The 20,971-nt window shown below is 40.2% G+C and overlaps 1 protein-coding gene across 1 annotated transcript in view; it reads right to left on the bottom strand.

Annotated features, from left to right (window-relative positions):
• Window positions 1–2,827: 2,827 nt before the first annotated feature.
• Window positions 2,828–20,971, bottom strand: part of atr (ATR serine/threonine kinase) — a 59,637-nt gene continuing 41,493 nt past the window's right edge. Inside the window, 14 exon segments of the mRNA XM_036556301.1 lie at window positions 2,828–3,248; window positions 5,565–5,670; window positions 6,221–6,372; window positions 7,670–7,823; window positions 8,288–8,444; window positions 8,552–8,702; window positions 10,749–10,892; window positions 12,898–13,098; window positions 15,501–15,635; window positions 16,582–16,814; window positions 18,356–18,453; window positions 18,546–18,688; window positions 19,511–19,690; window positions 20,175–20,334. Of these exon segments, the coding sequence (XP_036412194.1) occupies window positions 3,075–3,248; window positions 5,565–5,670; window positions 6,221–6,372; window positions 7,670–7,823; window positions 8,288–8,444; window positions 8,552–8,702; window positions 10,749–10,892; window positions 12,898–13,098; window positions 15,501–15,635; window positions 16,582–16,814; window positions 18,356–18,453; window positions 18,546–18,688; window positions 19,511–19,690; window positions 20,175–20,334 (2,188 nt within the window). The 3' untranslated portion in view covers window positions 2,828–3,074.

The raw sequence follows: 20,971 nt of genomic DNA, 5'->3' as shown, positions 1-20,971 counted from the left end.
AAACAAAACAAAACACAGACACCACTAAGGGTTTCTGTTGGTTCCTGATGGTTTTGGCTTTTTTAATGGGTTGATATCTCATCGTAAAGGATCCTAATGGGTTAACAGGTGACCAATGACTGATTCTAAATGCATTTGATGGTTTCCTAATGGGATCTAAAGGTGTTCTACAGGAAACTAGTGGTCTCTGGAAATCATTCAGCCAATTTCCTTTAGAAAGCCAAACCAATAGGTTATAACAGGGTTATAAGCTCAGCAGCTCATCATTAAAACAGAAAGCATGTCTCCGTGTGAGCCATCATGTCCACTCCATCACACAGTCACTGATACAGTAATGAATAAAACATGCCTAATTATGCCAAAATAACTGCAGGAGAACGAAGCTGCTGCAGCTGCTTATTCGAATTTTCCGCTCCACCTTAAAAGGTGCAGCATGTAACCGCTGCAGCATTTAAGGTGGAGCGGAAAATTCAAATAGGAGGACAACTTCAGCCTCATTGCAGTGGCTCAACACTCAGCCTGCTGTCTTCATAATCAGCTCATAACCTACCCGGTGATGATCAGGGCGATGGTGGAGAGCAGAAACCGTCTCCATGCAGCTTTGCAGGGATAAAAAAATCAGAAGAAAAGACACAAATGCAGAAACGCTCGAGGTTGAGGTTCATATTTTCAGCTCCGTCCGGATTCCACGCGTGTCCTCAGTGGGAAGCTGTGGACTGTCAGTGCCGTCCAACACTAAATCCATCATCATTCCAGCCACACAAACCAGAATCCGTGCAGAAGCAGCGAGGATCCATCACCGCATCTGCTGCTGGTCAGGTTGTGTAAAAGCAGCAGCAGCTTCATGTGGCTGAGCACAGATGAGCGGGGTGGAAGATTAATGCGGGAAAAAGCGCCCCCTTCTGTTCACCGTTAGTGTTGCAGAACCTCAGCTTCTGGGGATGCACAACCAGGCTAACATAATCAGAGTTTTCCATAATTATGACTTAGTATCTCATTATAATGACTTAATATCTCATAATAAAGACTTCCCTGCTAAAAAAAGAAACCATTGGGATTAAAACTCTTTTTTGCTCTCTAATGGGAATTTTCTTAATGGTGTCCAATAGAGACCACTAGTTTCCTGTAGAACACTTTTAGATCCCATTAGGAAACCATTAAAACCCATTCAGAATCAGCCACTGGTCAGCTGTTAAACCATAAGGACATATCACATAATCATGAATTAGCATCTCATAATTATGACTTATTATCTCATAATAATGACAAATATAATGACAATATGTCAAAAGTATGGTTTGGTATCTGATAATCACGACTTACTTTCTTATAAATATAAAATCAAAATTATTACTTAATATCTCATAACTATGACTTTGCATTTCATAACTATGACTTAGTATTTCATAATGACCACATCAACATGACAGTCACAATTTTTCTCAGTAATTTTTTAACTTTCTCAGTAATTATTATGAGATGTTTAGTCATAATTATGAGAAACTTTCTTTCTTTTAAGAGATTAAAATAAAATATAAATACTATACACTTTTCAGAAACGGGCTTCCATAAACACTGTAAATGACGAGCACAAAAATAGATCAAAGGAACCCGGTGACCTCTCAGCATATCTAAAAATAACCTACTCATGATATTGGACTCTGTTAAATGCAATATATATATTTTCTGATAACCAAAAGCAAAAATATGCCACTGTTGTCGCATAAGCACAGTTAGTGAACCCAGTTTCTGGATTTTTACGGAAATACCTCAAAAAACACCTCAAAAATAATCACAAAATGCACTAAATAAACTCCCTGACCACCCTGGATAAAAGGAACCCACTTCTAATATTTTAGTTCTTACAAAAATATTTATTTTTGGTAAGTAAAAGTCTGAGATGAGTGGACACAGCAGTGACCGAGGTTCCCTACATGTCTTTTTTAAGTCATCACATTTCATTTAAACAAGTCAGGTTTTATTAGAATGGCTGAATAAGGTCTAAACAAACACACTAAATGTGTCTGAAAGGCTTTTAATACAAAAGTGTGGCAACTTCAGCAAATACAGCACTGATACAACAGAGCCTGGCTACAGCAGCGAAACAGCAGCAGGAAAAAATCAGAACAGTTTCACGTTTTTCTGTCAGTAAATCCCTTTGAAAAGAACCAACTTCTGTCTTTTTCTTCCTCAAAGAGAGTCAAAACGATTATATTACAAGACGAAAAAGTAAATAAACTGAACAACAGGCACTTTCAAAGCAGATTATGCTTTAAACAAAGTATTATTTCAAGTGTTATGACCTTAAAGGGGAATTCCACCGATTTTTCAAAAGTTTTGCATAACTCCAACACTGGGATGTAAACAGAGTGATTCAGAGTGGTTTGGTGTGAAATGGTTCAGATGTCTTTACAGTGGTGGTGATAGGAACCAGGGGTCGCCATGACTACAACACAAATATAGACATTTTATTTACTATCCAGAACCACCAGTGAACCTACACGAGTCTTCTGAGTTTATATGGAATGTTGATGATGGAAAATAGTGGAAAATCTGAAATAATAAGTTTCCTTTGGGGACTATTTTGCCTCACAGCACCCTGCATGTATCCCTCCACCATGAATGGAGTTTAAGTTCTCTAAACTATCATAAAACAGTGTCTCAGTCATCAGGCAGTGAATTCATAACCATTTCATGTAGTAACTTTCTGTGAGGGAGCTTTTAGAGGTGGAGGTCTGGTTCCTATCACCACCACTGTGAACAGTTCTGACTCAGTACGTTTCTCAAGAACTGAGTGTTTCAAATCAAACCACTCTAAACGACTCTGTTTACATCTTAGCCGTTTAATTACGCGGAAATGTAGAAAAAAACTGGTGGAGTTTCCCTTTAATTGTAATTTATATAATGTAATTTACCAGATTTCACTTCCAATCTAACAATAAATATTTATTTATTTAATAAGGAAAAATATACAGATTAAGGCAGCTAGAAAATCCAAAAAATAAACAAAACTTCACAGTTGAACGCACAGATCATGTGCTCTGGTCAGAAATCTGTAAGTGCGGTCGTGTTGGTCACAGGTAAGGGCCCCAGCCGAGATACATCTGACACAGCAGGTTATCGTCTGTGGCCTCCTGAATGAGGTAGTGGACGTGTCCCTCGATGGACAGAGGAAGACCCCTCACTTTATTCCTGTTCTTTATGACCCCCTGCAGACGCTGCTCAATGTCCTGAACGTGAGTCTTAGCCTGAGGAACCAAAAGAGCAAAGCCTTTTACTAACGCTGTTCAAACACATGCGCCGTCTTAAAGGAGCAGTCTGATAAAAATCAGGTGCGCATAATTTTCCACTTACACTGAATGGACAAACAGCCAAGACACGTTTGGGGTTCAAATTAAATTTTTTTAGTTGTGCGCTGGAGCTATGAGGGTAACACTGCTAACACTAGAAGTCAACAGTCACCCAAATCTTTTTTGTAAACACATCCCCGAAACTTCTCTCCACCAGGTCATTATTAAATCACCTGTTATTAAATCATTATTACTCAATCATCCAGATATTTATTAGGGTGGTGCAGAGCTGTCGATGTGGTTTACAGCACTGTGAGCTATTAAAATAAAAAAAAATAAAAAAACACTTCACTGTGCAGAATGGACGCTACAGATTACCTGTGTGGTTGCTGATGTTTCTACATCTATGTAACTGTTATGCTGTGTTTACATGTTGGCAGCAGACGGCAAGCTGGACCGATCAGGCATAATATTATGACCACCTCCTTGTTTCTACGCTCATTGTCCATTTTATCAACTCCACTTACTATATAGGTGCACTTTGTAGTTCTACAGTTACAGACTGTAGTCCATCTGTTTCTCTGATACTTTGTTAGCCCCCTTTTACCCTGTTCTTCAGTGGTCAGGACCCCCATGGACCCTCACAGAGCAGGTACTATTTGGGTGGTGGGTCATTCTCAGCACTGCAGTAACACTGACGTGGTGGTGGTGTGTTAGTGTGTGTTGTGCTGGTGTGAGTGGATCAGACACAGCAGTGCTGCTGGAGTTTTTAAACACTATGTCCACTCACTGTCCACTCTATTAGACACTCCTACTTTGTCAGTCCACCTTGTAGATGTAAAGTCAGAGACGATAGCTCATCTGCTGCTGCACAGTTTGTGTTGGTCATCCTCTAGTCCTTCATCAGTGGTCACAGGACGCTGCCCACAGGACGCTGTTAGCTGGATATTTTTGGTTGGTGGACTATTCTCAGTCCAGCAGTGACACTGAGGGGTTTAAAAACTCCAGCAGCGCTGCTGTGTCTGATCCACTCAGACCAGCGCAACACACACTAACACACCACCACCACCACGTCAGTGTTACTGCTGAGAATGATCCACCACCCAAATAGTACCTGCTCTGTGAGGGTCCATGGGGGTCCTGACCACTGAAGAACAGGGTAAAAGGGGGCTAACAAAGTATCAGAGAAACAGATGGACTACAGTCTGTAACTGTAGAACTACAAAGTGCACCTATATAGTAAGTGGAGCTGATAAAATGGACAATGAGCGTAGAAACAAGGAGGCGGTCAGAATGTTTTGCCTGATCGGTGTACATGTATATTAGAAATCTAGTGTCCGTATGCCTGCATGTTCTGTACACACTTAAAAGTGATGGTCCTTCAAAGGTTCTTTAGTAAAGAAAATGGTTCTTTATAGATCCCTTTTCAAAAAAAGTTTCAGAGAAATGTTGGGGATGTGTTTGCAGAAAAGATTTGGGTGACTATTGACTTCTAGTATTGCCAATGTTAGCCTCATCGCTCCAGTGCTAAACTAAAGAAGCAAAATTTGGACACCAAACGTCTCAGCTGATTGGCTGCATCTGGGGTAAGTGGAGAACTGGGTAAATTGTATTTTTTGCCAAACTGTTCAATTAAAATCTAAAACACTGGACATAAATCATGTTAGACGTTAGAACCAAATATATCACTGATGTCGGAACAAAACCTTGTATCTCCAAAATGGTAAAAACGAAAAAACATACTCTACTTTTAATGTAAGTCAATGTAATCAGACTCATCTTGGGTCGTTTCTTTTGGTTCGTTCATCATGAAATTGACACACAATGTAAAGAACAGGTATTTTCAAATTATGTCAAAAACTGAAAAATGAAGATACGAGGTTTTTTTCTGGCAGCAGAGATATACAAATGTCCAATGATCTGTCAGATTATGTCCACCTTCCTTGTATCTACACTAACTGGCCATTTTATCAGGAACAGTATATAGACGCACTGTGTAGTGCTGCAGTTACAGACTGTTACTGCAGTTTATCAGCCCCCCCACCCCCTGCTTCTTTAATGGGAAAGGACCACCAAAGAACCACTGCTGACCAGGTGTTGTTTGGGTGGATCATTCCTACAGAGAGTGCACCTATACAGTTTCTAATAAAATGGCCAGTGTTAATATAAAGTTGATAACAACGTTAATAACAGAGGTAAGTTTATGAATTGTGGCCGCACAGCAACGCAGATGAGCTTCAGCACTGTGGTTGGATGTAATGACAGACAAAATACCTTCTCGTTTACGATCTCGCCGGATTCATTGGCTTGTGTTTTCGACGAGCCCTTCACCGGCTTACTCCACTCCACCAGAGGGTCATGCAGGAACGTCTTCAGCACACTAAGATTAAAAAAAAGAACAGTATATTTTAAATTTAACTGAAAAAAGCATTAAAAAAATACCAAGAACACAAATATGATCAAAAGCACAATTCAGCTGTGTTGTGTTGCTTCTGTGTAGTACACTCTTAAAAACAATGGCTTATCAAAGGTTCTTTAGTGAAGAAAACGGTTCTATATAGAACCACAAACACTCAAAGAACCCTTTTCATGATTAAGGGGTCCTTTCTGTGGTGAAATGATTCTTCAGACTGATGGAGAATGTGTTGTATATGGTTCTACATCGTACCATATATTTCTATATAGTAATTTTATTGTCTCTGACTTCACATCGTTAAAAAAGCAGAACCCTTTTTGGTGCTATATAGAACCCTTTTCAAAGAGGTGCTATATAGAACCACATACAACACATTCTCCTTCAATCTGAAGAACCGTTTCACCACAAAAAGAACCCTTTAATCATGCAAAGGAGTTTTGAGTGTTGATTGTTCTATATAGAACCATTTTATGTACTGAAGAACCCTTTAAGTGTGTACATATAGAGCGTAAACCTCATCAGCGGTTCTATCTGGTCCCTCATCAGTCTCAGAGTGACCTCGCAGGCCTGTCTGAACAGACCCTCCGTTCCCATCGGCCCCATCGCGTCCACCATGTTCTGCGTCAGCCGGAAGGGAACGACCTCCGGAACATCGAACGTTTCCCCCTAAAACACACGACACAGTTCATAAACACATTAATATTCATTTGATTAATATTTACACCATTTCACTCTAATACAAAACATAAGCTGACAGTTTTAAAAAAATAAAAATAAATAAATTAATAAAATGAAAATGTAGACTTGATTATGTGGTTTCTGACACTGTAAGACTCACTGTTACCTATAAGCATAGACCAAATGGACACAGAAAAGTAGGGAAATTGTTCTGGATACTAGGTGTGTTTACATGCACTCAATAATCCGATCATAATCAGATTTCTCAGTGCCGTAAACTCTTACTCTGATTTCTTTCAGATTCTCAGTCTGCACATGTGTGAAAACAGACGGCGGTACCGTAAATAAGCGAGCAGCGTCGCCGCGAGACGCAGCAAAACACTTTTGGAGCAACACTGAAACCAAATACAAGATTAACGAAATGAAGAATTCAAATATTCTTCATCTTCTAGACGATGTTTGTTCATAGTTTCAGGTAAAGTGGTGCGATGTTTAAAAAAAAAGCTGCAGCATAAAGTTTGATTATTGATATAATATAAACTTTATATTACATTTACGTCGCGTCTTCTTCTGTGAGGTTATTGGCTGGTTGTAAAGCAGAAATCTGATTACTGTCTGACTCATATAGACCCAGAGATTCCCCCATTATCTGATTACTCAAGAGCATGAACACACTGAACCAGTTACTGACACAGTCTGATTTTCTGCAGTTATCAGATTATTAGGAGTACGTAAACACTGTCCCCACACATCTGACTCGATCTTAAATATGCTAATCCCAGGCCTCAGATCAGCTATCATTTGAAGTCTCTGGCTCTATTAGTTACTGAGAACTGATAAACAGAGATACTGTCTTAAGGTTAAAGTTATAGTTTGGGTGAAACTACAGTTTCCTTCTCTTACTTCAAACATAGTCAATCAGCCGAGACATGTTTGGTTTGTGAAGTTTGCTTCTTCAGCACCAGAGCGACGAGGCTAATGTACAATAGCAGTCTGAATGCTGTCTGTACTTTAGTCCATGTTTACAGATAACAGTGAGTCATACAGAGTCAGAAACCACATAATCAAGGCAATAAGAGATACTGACCAACACAGTTTGAGGCCACTATGCTAACTGGTGGGGTATAAGCTTCTATTACCTGTTAGCTACATTAGCCTTGTAGCTCCAGTGCTAAAACTAAAGAGGCAAACTTCAGACACCAAACACGACTCGGCTGATCGAGGAGGATAAATGTTTTTTTTTTTATCCATTTAATGTTCATTTCCGTTATTTGGCTAATCTGACCTTGTTGAAGAGGCAGTTAAAGTCCACATGGACGCACTCTCCGGTGAGGGAGTCGAACAGAATGTTTTCTCCATGTCGATCGCCCAGTCCCAGTATGTAACCCACCATGGACATGACGGCAGTGGAGCGGCAGTAAGATGACCTGCTGTTGTACCTGCGGCAGAAACATGATATGAACACTATAGAGCACTTTTTAAATGAAACAGTGGAAGCCATATCGCCCCCTACACTTCCTGTAGTGTATTACAGTCTGTCAGAGTGACTGTGTGGATCATATGAACATTATAGAGCACTTTTTAAATGAAACAGTAGAAGCCATATCGCCCCCTACACTTCCTGTAGTGTATTACAGTCTGTCAGAGTGACTGTGTGGATCATATGAACATTATAGAGGCTTTTTAAATGAAACAGTAGAGGCCATATCACCCCCTACACTTCCTGTAGTGTATTACAGTCTGTCAGAGTGACTGTGTGGATCATATGAACATTATAGAGGCTTTTTAAATGAAACAGTAGAGGCCATATCACCCCCTACACTTCCTGTATACAATCCAATTTTAGTACATTCCGATTAAAAAGCTCCAAATAGGAACTTTGTGGAAAGTCGAGTGATACTACCAGGATGTGGGGTCAGGGAACGTCCTGAGGAACCACTCGTGAAACACAGGAGGATGTCTGGCGCACAGCACGTCTTTGTGAAGCTTCAGCTTCTCCTTGGGGGAGGCTGTTTTGGGCAAAATCATCTTCCTCAGCTCCTTTCCAGTCAGATAGATCCCTGAGATCAGGAGATTTATTACCGAAAACATCATAAATTACATTACAGAAGAAAAAAGTGCAGAACTATCCCTTCACAAAGTGTGGAACAGGAGCAGAAGAGCAGACCTTTCTCTTTGTAGAGTTTGGTGAGGATGTGCCGGAGGCCGGCCGTGTTGTTCACCCACTCGATGATGCCACATTCCTCATTTAGAGGAATGACCGCATACGTCCGAATGTGCAGGTCCCGTCGTCTGGACTCGGCGTCCTTCCTCAGACACTGCAATTAAAACACAGAGGGTTAAAAATTATACCTGTGGAAAGATAAAGGTTACCTTAAACTCTGTCCTGCTCAAAATCTATCAGTTTAAACAGTTAAAAACAGTAAGATATACATATTTATTCAACAGTTAGTTCCGGCCACGCAAGCTGATTGGTTGAGAGGCGTTCTAACTGTGCTGTTATTTCACCATAACATCACAGGTTTTTCACAAACACTGTATCACTCCGCTGAGACGCTGTTGCTAAGCAACGACTTTGACAGCTGTAGGAGACGCTCCAGCCGTTTGAACGTTTTTACTTCTTACTTTGCCACAAACAGAAAATGGACACTTTTAAGGTCACATTTGACCGACAGCCGATTTGGTCAGAATCTGAAGATGAGACGACACTAAATTCCCAAACTGTCATCACCACTGAGCAGCTTTTCAGTCGGCAGCTGTGACAGAAGAACAGCTGAACAACCTGGAATCAGCCAGAAATAAACCCAATACCATTCGCCAAACGTGTAGTCTGATCTTCAGAGTCTGACCAAATCAGACTGAGCCATAAAACTGCCGCAATATCAAGTTCAGCTCAGTTTTGTCAGTTTTTGCCAGATCAGTATTAATGTTGTTTTGTTCCAGCCAGTCTGTAAAGCATCTTACAGCCCGTTTAGTTTGGCGAATGGTGTTGGGTTCATTTCTGGCTGATTCCAGGTTGTTTAGCTGTTCTTCTGTCACAGCTGCCGACTGAAAAGCTGCTCAGTGGTGATGACAGTTTGGGAATTTAGTGTGAGGAGCTGGAGAACGAACTGCCGGCTGTGCAGCGAGTGGGCGGAGCTCGTTACTCTGACGCAGCAACAAGCTGCTCGTTAAGGAACTATAATTTGGTGAAGGAACTGCGAACAATAAATCATATTAAACGCTGCGTTCACGGCCCAGTTTATTAATTTATTGCTTTATTTATTTAACTGTTGCAGAATAATACGACTGTGAAATCTAACGACAGTGAAAAATGAAGCTGTCAGCTGAAACAGTTGCAATCAATGCGATTATTGATGTTGCGACAGGCTCAGCTGCCCTAAATGGTTAACACCACTCAATTTTTTTTTTTAAACGCTGTTAACCCATTTTCCTAGTTCCACCTTTTGACCCATCTGCATGAGTGCAGGGTGAAGATGTTATGGCAGAAGCCGTGATTGTAGCTCTCACTCAAATACAGCTTTTAAACATCTTTTCAAGCGAAAACTTCATCACCTTCAGCAGACGCTGGACAGACGCTCACAGGAGAGCTATGGATAAATCAACAAGCAGCAAACTAACAAAAGCAGCAACTCAGTGGAGCAATATATGATATATACACTCATTAACTGTATATATGATGTATATGATATATACACTCACTGACTGTATATATGATATATACACACTCTTTGACTGTGTATATGATGTAGATGATATATACTTATTGACTGTGTATATGATATATAAGATATATACACTGTATATATGATATACACATTTACTGACTATATATGACGTATGTGACATACACTCAGTGACTGTATATGTGATATATATCATATATACACTAACTGACTATTTCATGTATATAATATTTACACTTATTGGTTGAAACATACAGACACTGTTGCTCTCACTGGTTACTCAAAATAATGTTACTGAATTATTAAAAGTAATAAAAACATTCTTATAATGTTATAATTCTTATAAAAAAAAAAAGTCTTTCTTTTCAGTCAAATTAGAGCAAATATGACAAATATAACCATAATTAGCTACACAAACTAACGTGATTAATAAATATACAACAGAACTGTTATGAAACTAATAATCATTTTTATTTTACTGACTATTATTAGTTGATTGACTAATCAAACTATTTTGCCTACTTCGGTTCCTCTCCCTATTATTTCTCAATGGTCTTTGAAAGAAGACTTTGAACTCAGAAGGACAGTGGTGGGGTTCCATTGTATAGGACCATAAAAATCGTCCCCAGCAGTGACCAGGGTCAGTTCAGACACAGCTGAAAGTGCAGGTGAACGTACCTTATTAATGAGGCAGTTAAACTCCATCAGCCTGCAGTCCTTCCTCAGGTCGTCTTTGGGTTTACACATCATGGTGTAGAACTTTCCATCCGAACCCTTCAGAGAGATCTTCTTGGGTTTCTGGAGGGACGCCAGGATCTCCACCTTCGAGAGGAAAGTCAGCACATCAGACCATGAGAAAGATTGGGGACATTTACAAGCGCTGGAAAAAACAAAGCTTCCAGATGGTTGCTACTGCTTTTAGCCACACTCGGTTCTCTAATAAAGAAAATGGTTCTATATAGAACCCTGAACACTCAAAGAACCCTCTGCATGAATAAATTGTTCATTACATGGTGAAATGGTTCTACAGATTGATGGAGAACGTGCTGCAGATGGTTATATATAGAACCTTTTTGAAAAAATAGCACCAAAAAGTTGTGACAAGCTTGACATCGTGACAATAGAAGAATTCTTTTTGGTGCTATAAGGAACCCTTTTCACAAAGGTTCTATACAGAACCATATAAAACACATTCTCCATCGATCTGAAGAACGCTTTAACCATGCAAAGAACCCTTTGAAGAACCATCTTTTTGAGTGTATGTAACGTACTTTAGCCCGGTCCAGCTTAGGCACGCTGTTAGCACTGGGCTTATTGGCTTCCATTACCTGTTAGCTACATTAGCCACATAGCTCCAGTGCTAAAACTGAAAAAGCAAACTTCAGACACCAAACATGTCTTGGCTGATCAGCCACATTTGGGGGGGTTTGCGTCTGATTTTTGGCTGAAATGTTACTTTATGGCCTCGTGAAACGGCCACAACGCTACAAGCTCCTCTTCCTCTACAAAAACAGGGCTGTATCTATTTAATCCTTACAGGCCGACACAAAAAGTTCTATTTTTGCTGTTTTGTTTGTTTTGATGTGTAAAGAATGTGATCTAACAAAGAACAAATTAAAGGTTTTATTTATGACATTTTAAGTATTAATATAGCAGCAAATAACTATTTCTATGTAAAGACACAGTGGAATAACAAAGTGATGAGAAGCAAATTAAGCCACGCCCCCTCTATGTGTGTGTAATATGAGCTCCTCTGGTTTGTTTTCAAAGCTGGTCCGGCCGTGAGTGCATGTTAGTCTCACCCTGTGAAAACGTCAGCCCTCCCCACGTATCGTTGTACCCTCCCACCTTTTAAGGTGGAACAGGAAAATTCGAACAAGAAGTTGAGGCACCTGAATGTAGTCTTAACTGCTGCACCTTTTAAGGTGGAACACAAATATTCAAACAAGATGCTGGCAAATAAGAAGCCGATTTCAGCAACATTGAGAGTTGAAATGCATGAAAAGGGATGAGGAGGCTGCTCTGTTCCTGCTTGACATCTAGGCAACTCTAACTTATTGTTGCTGTTTCACCGAACCAACAGGTCAGCACTGTTTGTGTAAATGTTTGTGGCAGCAACCTTAGTGACATTTCGCTAACACACAGCAGAGCTAACATTCGCTACATTACTTACTGTGTCATTGTTTGCGCTAACGTTATGTTGTAGTATTTGTCTATACAATGTTTGCAAAGGGTTTTATGGTCATAAAGATCTGAAAAAGCGTTGTTTGCCTCAGCAATGCGAGCGCATGACTTTGGCGGGTGGAGTTTCTGAAGGAGCACTAAAGGGAGGAGTGTGTTTGTTTTGCTGTTGAGTTCAAATCAATAATTGTTCTCCAGAATCGTACAGTGTATGTCACAAACTATCATATTGAAAAAAAAGGAATATTTATTGTTACTCTGATTAAACAGATGAATAATAAGCTCTACCTGATCTGATCTGCGCGCTGACTGAGCTCAGACATTCACTCAGAAAAACAATTCTGGTGCATCCAGGAATAAAAGCCTCAAGCATCTTTCATACAGTGATAGGCAACAAAGCAGCTCACGGAAAACACAGGTTCTGCACGCTGAACTTGATAAAACAATGCTACTCCTGCAAACGTGGATGCGTGTGTGACGTAACTCCACCGGCAACAGATTTATGAACACCGTGCTTTTTGTTTTGTGCCTATAGGGTTAAATAAAAATTGAAAAATCAACCCAAACATTGCTTGGAAATTTGCGAACGAGGGTGAGGAGAGCCCAGACTTTCACGGGAAAGTGAGTGAGAGTCATGTGGACTGACGTTGTCGTCGAAGCCGGAGAGGTAGACCCAGTGCCCGGGGAAGGCGTCGTGGTTTGGGTTGGCCCCCCCGGTGGAGGGCAGGGTGGGGATGAGGACGGACTGCAGCGGGATCAGGATCTCGCTGAAGCTCGGCTCCTCCACCAGGCGCTTCAGCAACTTGAAGTGAACGCTCATGCTCAAGGTGGAGCTGTTCCCATCGACCTGCACAGAGGAGGACAGAGGGCAGTTACAGAACGGCTGCTGTACTGCAGCGTCCACTGAACGCACTGCGAATATCTCCCTCCTTTAGCTGAAATCACGGGTTCTTTTCTTATTTAAGTCACTAACTCTCACAATCTCGGTTCTACAAGCAAACCTCTTGAGTTTAATGTTCATGTGACGCATTATAGACTATAAAACTGTATACAGACTCCAGACTGTAGTTAACAGAGCCCTCATTTCTTTTCTGTCCACACACTTAAAAACGATGGTTCTATAAGGGTTCTTTTAGTAAAGAAAACAGTTCTGTATAGAACCATGAACACTCAAAGAACCCTTTGCATCATTAAAGGGTTCTTTGCATCATGAAAGGGTTCTTTAGACTGATTGAGTATGTGCTGTAGTTGGTTCCATATAGATGGTTTTGGGTGCTACATAGAACCCTTTTCACGATGCATGCACATTTTCCATCAATCCAAAGAAACTTTCACAATGCAAAGAACCCTTTAAACATGCAAAGCACCAAAAAGGGTTCTGCTATTGTTACAAATTTCACATTGTAATTAAAGAAGAACTTTTATTGTTGCTACACAGAACCATTTTCAAATAGGTTCTACCCAGAACCATATACATCACTTCTTTATCAATCTGAAGAACCATTTCACCACGCAAAGAACCATTTAATCCTGCAAATGGTTCTTTGAGTGTCCACAGTTCTACATAAACGGTTTTCTTTACTAAGGAACCCATTGAAGAACCATTCTATTTAAGAGTGTATTTACACTGACATCCAACAACACACATTCTTGCTAAAATGAGCTATTTATAAACTGTATTTAGCAACACTGTAAAAATGGTACGTTGGCAAGTGAAATAATCTTAAATGTAGTCAATATATCAAATATTTCTTATGCTGAGACCGTTTTCATCTTATTATAAGATTATTTAACTTATTTCTAGACATTTTGTACTCGTTTTAATTGATAATATTGAGTGAAATTACTATATTAGCATATTAGTTTGCTTTTTGTAAGAAATAAGGTTGAAACTAAAATTATCTGCCAATATCAGGAGATAACTAGACTTACAAAATCACTAAAAACAAGTGAAACATCTAAAAATAAGTCAAATCATCTTATAAAAATCTTACAACAATCTCGACATGAGAAACTTTAGATATATAGACTAGATTTAGGATTAGATACCATTTCTGCAGTTAAATACAAAGATTGAGCTCTGTAAATAAGCTACACGCATCCAAGAAAACTGGTTTATTTTCAGCGAATTCTCAGTTTTACCACAATTCATTGTGGCTATTTTTGCCTTTTCCAGTATTATTTTTAAAAATACTTCTATTTTACACAGTAATAGAATACAGACAACCTACATAAACTTAAAGTGTGGATTTTATTATTTGAAATACCAAAAAAAAAATATTTGGGCAAAAAAGGGGTGCATAGTTTATTGAATGCTGTTCAAATCACCACCTTCAGATCGAACTGCGGTGATGCATTTAACACCCCTAGTAAAAAGTGCTAAAAAATAAACCTGACATGACTATAATCACAGCAGCACTGCAAAAAAATGGTGTCTTGTCAAGTGAAATCATTTTTAATCCAATCTATATAACTAACATTTCCCATTCTGAGATGGTTGTGCTCTTATTATAAGATTATTTACTTTGTTTCTAGACATTATTTACTTGTTTTAGGTAATTTTGTTAAGTAAAATTCTCACGACACGGGCAGATCATTTTGCTGGTGTCCAGCACATTTCTGACAACAAGCACAATTTTCAGCCAATATAGTGAGATAATTTTACTTAATAAAATTACTTAAAACAAGTACAAAATGTCTAGGAGTAATGTAAATAATCTTAAATTAAGCTTATCTAAGATCATTTTACTTTACAAGAGACCATTTTTTGCAGTGTGGGGTCATTTTTGAGCATTTTCCGAAATATCCTTTCAGTAATGAGATCATTTTGGCTTCAATTTCACAAAATGTGCGCACTGTATATTTCACTATGACAGTTACTATGACGACAGAGAAGGAAAGACAGATCTGGTCTGAGTTGTGTCTGATTTTCAGGCTACAGTCCAGGCTGCACATGTTGCTCAGTGAGCTCAAATCCACCGCCCTGCATTACAGAATCGTTTAAATTAAAATAAGCTGTTTTCTTCGAATGACTCCAAACGCCCACGGAGCTGTGATCAAAGGAACCCGACACGCCTTGGAAAGTAAAAGCTCATGCGTTTCCTGCAGCATCTGTCCTGAAGAAACTGGGCTACATTTTCCATCTACGCTTCATTACAAGAGCACATTTCTGCTGAATCCTACAAAGAGAGTTTCAATAGTTTTAAAGTGAAACACGCTGTAAATTTAAATGCTGGAAGTTTTTCCCACCGGTTTATTGCACAGCTCCACCAGTTTGTCTGTAAGCCTGTTGGCGTCTCCGATGAATTTCGCAAATGAGCTTTTCAGGCTGACGGCCTTCTTCTGGATCTCCTTACATCTGTTCATCCTGGTCGGGTAGGACGACTGCACAGAAAACACGGAAAATCATATATTACTCCAAAACAGAACGCTCCTCAATCTAGGCTAAAACTCTGCTGGAACAGCAGTGTGGAACTGGATTATACTGGGAATGTTGAGCATTAAGACCCTTTAAGAGAAAACAGCACTGGGGAACATACAGCTGCATACAAACATTTGAACAGCCCAGTTAATTTACATGTAAAAACACTTAAATACTTTTATGTGGCACTTTTCTGCAAATTTTAGTGCACAATTTCTATTTATTTATTTTAATGTATTGTAATTAAACATACAATATAAAACGTGCCATAACTTCTGCACAGGCTATATACACACATACACACTGATCAGGCATAACATCCTCGTTTCTACGCTCATTGTCCATTTTATCAGCTCCACTTACTATATAGGTGCACTTTGTAGTTCTACAGTTACAGACTGTAGTCCATCTGTTTCTCTGATACTTTGTTAGCCCCCTTTTACCCTGTTCTTCAGTGGTCAGGACCCCCATGGACCCTCACAGAGCAGGTACTATTTGGGTGGTGGATCATTCTCAGCACTGCAGTAACACTGACGTGGTGGTGGTGTGTTAGTGTGTGTTGCGCTGGTCTGAGTGGATCAGACACAGCAGTGCTGCTGGAGTTTTTAAACACCTCAGTGTCACTGCTGGACTGAGAATAGTCCACCAACCAAAAATAACCAGCCGACAGCGTCCTGTGGGCAGCGTCCTGTGACCACTGATGAAGGACTAGAGGATGACCAACACAAACTGTGCAGCAGCAGATGAGCTATCGTCTCTGACTGTACATCTACAAGGTGGGCTGACAAGGTAGGAGTGTCTAATAGAGTGGACAGTGAGTGGACGCAGTGTTTAAAAACTCCAGCAGCACTGCTGTGTCTGATCAACATTCCCCGTGGTCTGAAGTATGTGAGAAATTCCCCCACTGACCTTCGACACTGCGGTCATCATCCACATGGCCTGCTGAGGATACGCCAGGAACACTTTGGCGACGATCTCCATCAGCACGGCGAAGACCTCGTCGCTGGAGTGGCAGATGCGGGAGATGAGCTGCGAGAAGGCTGTGAGGAACTGGTACGGTGAGAGGTTACTGGTGTGCTCGCTGATCACCGCGTTTATTTTGCTCAAATCCGCGCGCATCTGAGACCTGTCCGATCGGCCGGCTGGAAACAAGACGAGCTGAGAGTTTAACACTTTAAATTCCCACAATGAGGACTTTTGTACTGACAGTTCAGCCAAAAGTGGATGATCAGCAAAGACGTTTGGTGTCTCAAGTTCCTTTAGTTCTACTACAAGGCTAATGTGGCTAACAAGTAACGGAAGCTTATACTCCACCAATTAGCACTCTCACTTACAAAAGGTATACTGTAGAGCTAAAAACAGTAGTGGCATCCTGAAGGCTGATTTTTGGAGGGCGGTGCAGCGGGAGCAGAGTATGCAGTTAGCACCATGCTAATCGGTGGGGCATAGCTATACATACCGAGATGCTGCATTGGGTCCAGCCAGGCACGTCAACGGCGCCGCCATTTTAGGGCGGTCAACATCGCTGCTGGACTGCATTCAGTACCATTACAGAGCGGCAGTTTAATAAAGATACTGTCCAAAATTACACTATTTCAGGAATATCACACTCAGAAAGTGGGACAGGATTATATAACGGAGGGAACGCAGTGATCCACACTCATGTCTGTGTGGTGTTTGTGTAGATATGGCCGTGTGGTTAATGAGGCACAGAGAACCTGTTGATGTGATTGTTTTTCCTCTGGTTTTATATTAAGCTTATTTCATTTAATAGTCTATTCAGGATCTTAACTCTATGTAGTAGTTATTTATTTACAGTGATGGTTAAAGCTTTTAATACTTAGCTCGGTAAGTTATATCGTTCCTAAATCCGTGTAGATATTCATAATAGATTAGCGTTAGAACTTCTTACATGAAGCTGAAGTCAGCTTCTTGTTTAAATTTTCTCGTTCCACCTTAAATGGTGCAGCTTCAGGCACCAGAAAGTGAGTACTGCACCATTTAAGGTGGAACGGGAAAACTCGAACAAGAAGCTGGCGAATAGGAAGCCAACTTCAGCTCCGTCCTTCTTACTGTATTTGGGAGTTTATATTATTTTTTATGTGTATTAAGATTAGAAGTGATTCACACATTGATGGATTTGCTGATGTGTCTGATTTTGTTTCTCGTGCTAAACACGGTTTTTATCGTCAGGTGCAGACTGAATACTTTCCTGCTGGTCTGGACGGCTAATTATCACGATCAGTTATTAAAGTAATAAAAGCTACCGAGAGCAGATCCGAGCAGCCTGGATTAATCTGAGTCTGAGGATTATAACTAAACGGACCTGGTGAAAATCGGTTGAGTAATGAAGTTGTGGCTGATTTAATTCCGAGACTCTTCGTCTCTCAATACAAGTGAATTCGTTCACAAGCGGATCTTGACCTCTCCAACATGGCGGACGCGCAGACGTATCGCCTCAGATAGAGAACAGCAGTCAACGCGGGATCTAGGTATGTAGATCTATGTGGTGGGGTATAATCTTCAATTACTTACTAGCTACATTAGCCTTGTAGCTCCAAATTAAAGAAGCTTAGGCTGTCTTGTCTTGGCTGATCCTCTACATTTGAGATAAGAAAAACGGGTCAATTGGATTTTTTGTCAAAGCTATCAGTTTAATGGCATAACGATATTAAAAACATACCTTTTTCTACTTCATAAACTTTGGCGCCGAAATCGAGCCAGAGGGTCAGCATGCGGGGCATCGCCTGGTAAATGTACTGATTCCCAAACTGAAGAGCTCTGGAGTGACACAGAAGAAAGGAATTATTTATCTACTAAACACATTTGGAGAGATTTACTTTTTCAGCACTGGCCCAGTGGAAACGTCGTACTTTCCAAAATAAGTGACGATGTAGCGGATGACGTTGCCCTGCTTCTCCATCTTGTTGTCGGTGACCATCGGCATCAGCTTGTCGTAATACTGCGCCAGGTAAAAATTCCCATCTTCCCACTCCGGTAACAGCGTAGTAACATCCTACAGGGAGAGAGAGAGTTTCGGTGACCATATCCAACATCTCTGCTGCTTTTTATATTTGACTCCTTAGGTCCAATTATAACGTGTGTGTGTGGTTTTATGAACCCACATACTTAAAACATAATTAATTTTTAACTGATCATTTCCAACCTCTCTGTTTACCTCAGAATGAAAACAGCTGCTTTTGTTACTGTGACTTTAAGACTGATATATATATATATAATAGAGCTCTGATCTGATTAGCTTCGCTATATTTTCCCTTATTCAAGAAAAAAAACACTCTGGGCTGAAACACTCCTCATAACTTCAGTACGAATGGGATTGGCTAAACCGCTGTAGGCTGACTAGATGAAAATGTCAACGCACAGATTTTTGCAACATCACAAAAAGCAGTCAAATCAAAACAGTCTGATTTTACAGCTTACAGTATTACAGTACAGCTATGTACTGTACGGACTGAAGGGAGTGAAGGGCACATTTTGAAACCATAGCAAATATTTACTACATCAAAGTCATAATTTAATAAAGCAAATGGAAGTAAATTTTCCATGATATGGGCCCTTTAAAAGTGCTCAGTCTAACTGTACACTGGCCGTGAAAAAATTGGGGATATATATGTTTCATTGTTATTTTTCAATGAAGTAATAATTATCATAAATATATGTGTATATATATTGAAATAAGCAAGTGTGCAAAAAAAAAGTCTAACACAAAAGTGTTTTTTATTCCCTTCTTCTTTCCATTTAACATAATTTCTGAAAAGCTAGTTGTCCCCAGACTTTTGATGGTCAGTCTATATTATAACACAGCTGACTGCAGTACCCTGTAGATCTTCATGATGGCGTTGCTCTCAGAGTTGGCCGTCTCCTCCATGTATCTGCCCACCAGCAGCAGTGCTTTCCCTTTAATCTGGATCCTCTTTGGGTCTGTGAGTGGTTGATCCTCAGGGAAGCACTGCTTCACCCCCTTCTGCAGCACGATCAGCGCCTGGTGCACATCGCCCTGTCACAACAGATCTCACATGAGGCTCACTGACACAAGAAAAGGAAGTGTGTGGAAAGTGCAGGTTCTAAACTTTGCATCGATACCACGTTTGCGTTTGTAAGCAGAAAAGATTTTATTATGACTTTAACTTATTATAAAATATTATGAATATCTGACAATTTATGGTTCTCTTTTTATAAATAAATATGTACAGATTTTATAAATATATATATATAAATATATAGTCTACCTTGGACTAGAGGGGTGTCAGAATGTTCAAATAGTCATCAAAGATTTAAAAATTGAGTAATCAATTTTTTTGATATGCAAATGAGTTTGTCTTTAAAGTTATGCATTCTCATAAGAACCATGAGGTGCCTGAACTCTATTCTCCACCAGAGGGCAGTGTACAAAAAACACTGCAGCAGGCTAAAGGCTACAGCACTCCGAATAATGCCTTAAAAATTCAAATATCTAATTTGACTGAAATGGCTGTCGCTACCTTGGACCAGAGCCACTTGGCCTTCTCCACAAACAGCTCAGAGATGTGCGAGTTCTGGGCGTTCAACAGGGCATTGAAGGCGGTTTGATGGTGTCCGGCTCTGCGGGCGACGCGGGCACTCTGCAGCCAACACTCGCCCACCTGCTCCTCACACACACTCCTGCAGACACAACTCACACACCTAAACACCAACTCACACTGCAAATCATCACCTGTTGAGTAAACCCAGGCAGGCTGAGAGCGATGACCACACGATTCTACACATCACAGCCTGTATTTACACACTGAGCTGTACTGTGGCTGTAGTATATTGTAGTGTAGCTGTAGTGTAGCTGTAGTGTAGCTATAGTGTACAGTGTTGACCTGTGGTGTAGCTGTAGTGTATTGTAGTGTACTGCAGTGCTGCTGCAGTGTAGCTGTACTGTAATGTAGTGTAGCTGTATGTAGTACAGCTGTAGTGTCCTGTAGTATATTAAAGTGCACTGTAGTGCACTGTGGTGTACTGTAGTGTAGCTGTAGTTCACTGTAGTGTAGCTGTAGTTTATTGTAGTGTAGCTGTAGTGTTTTGTAGTGTAGTGTAGCTGTGGTATAGCTGTAGTGTATTGTAGTGTAGCTGTAGCGTATTGTAGTTTAGTTGTAGTGTATTGTAGTTTAGTTGTACTGTATTGTAGTTTAGTTGTACTGTATTGTAGTGTAGCTGTAGTGTTTTGTAGTGTAGCTGTAGTGTATTGTAGTTTAGTTGTAGTGTATTGTAGTGTAGCTGTAGTGTTTTGTAGTGTAGCTGTGGTGTAGCTGTA

Source organism: Colossoma macropomum, unplaced genomic scaffold (genome assembly GCF_904425465.1).
Source record: "Colossoma macropomum unplaced genomic scaffold, Colossoma_macropomum, whole genome shotgun sequence".
NCBI lineage: Eukaryota > Metazoa > Chordata > Actinopteri > Characiformes > Serrasalmidae > Colossoma > Colossoma macropomum.
Note: the sequence above shows the minus strand (reverse complement) of the source record. Positions and strands in the feature narration are given on the sequence as shown.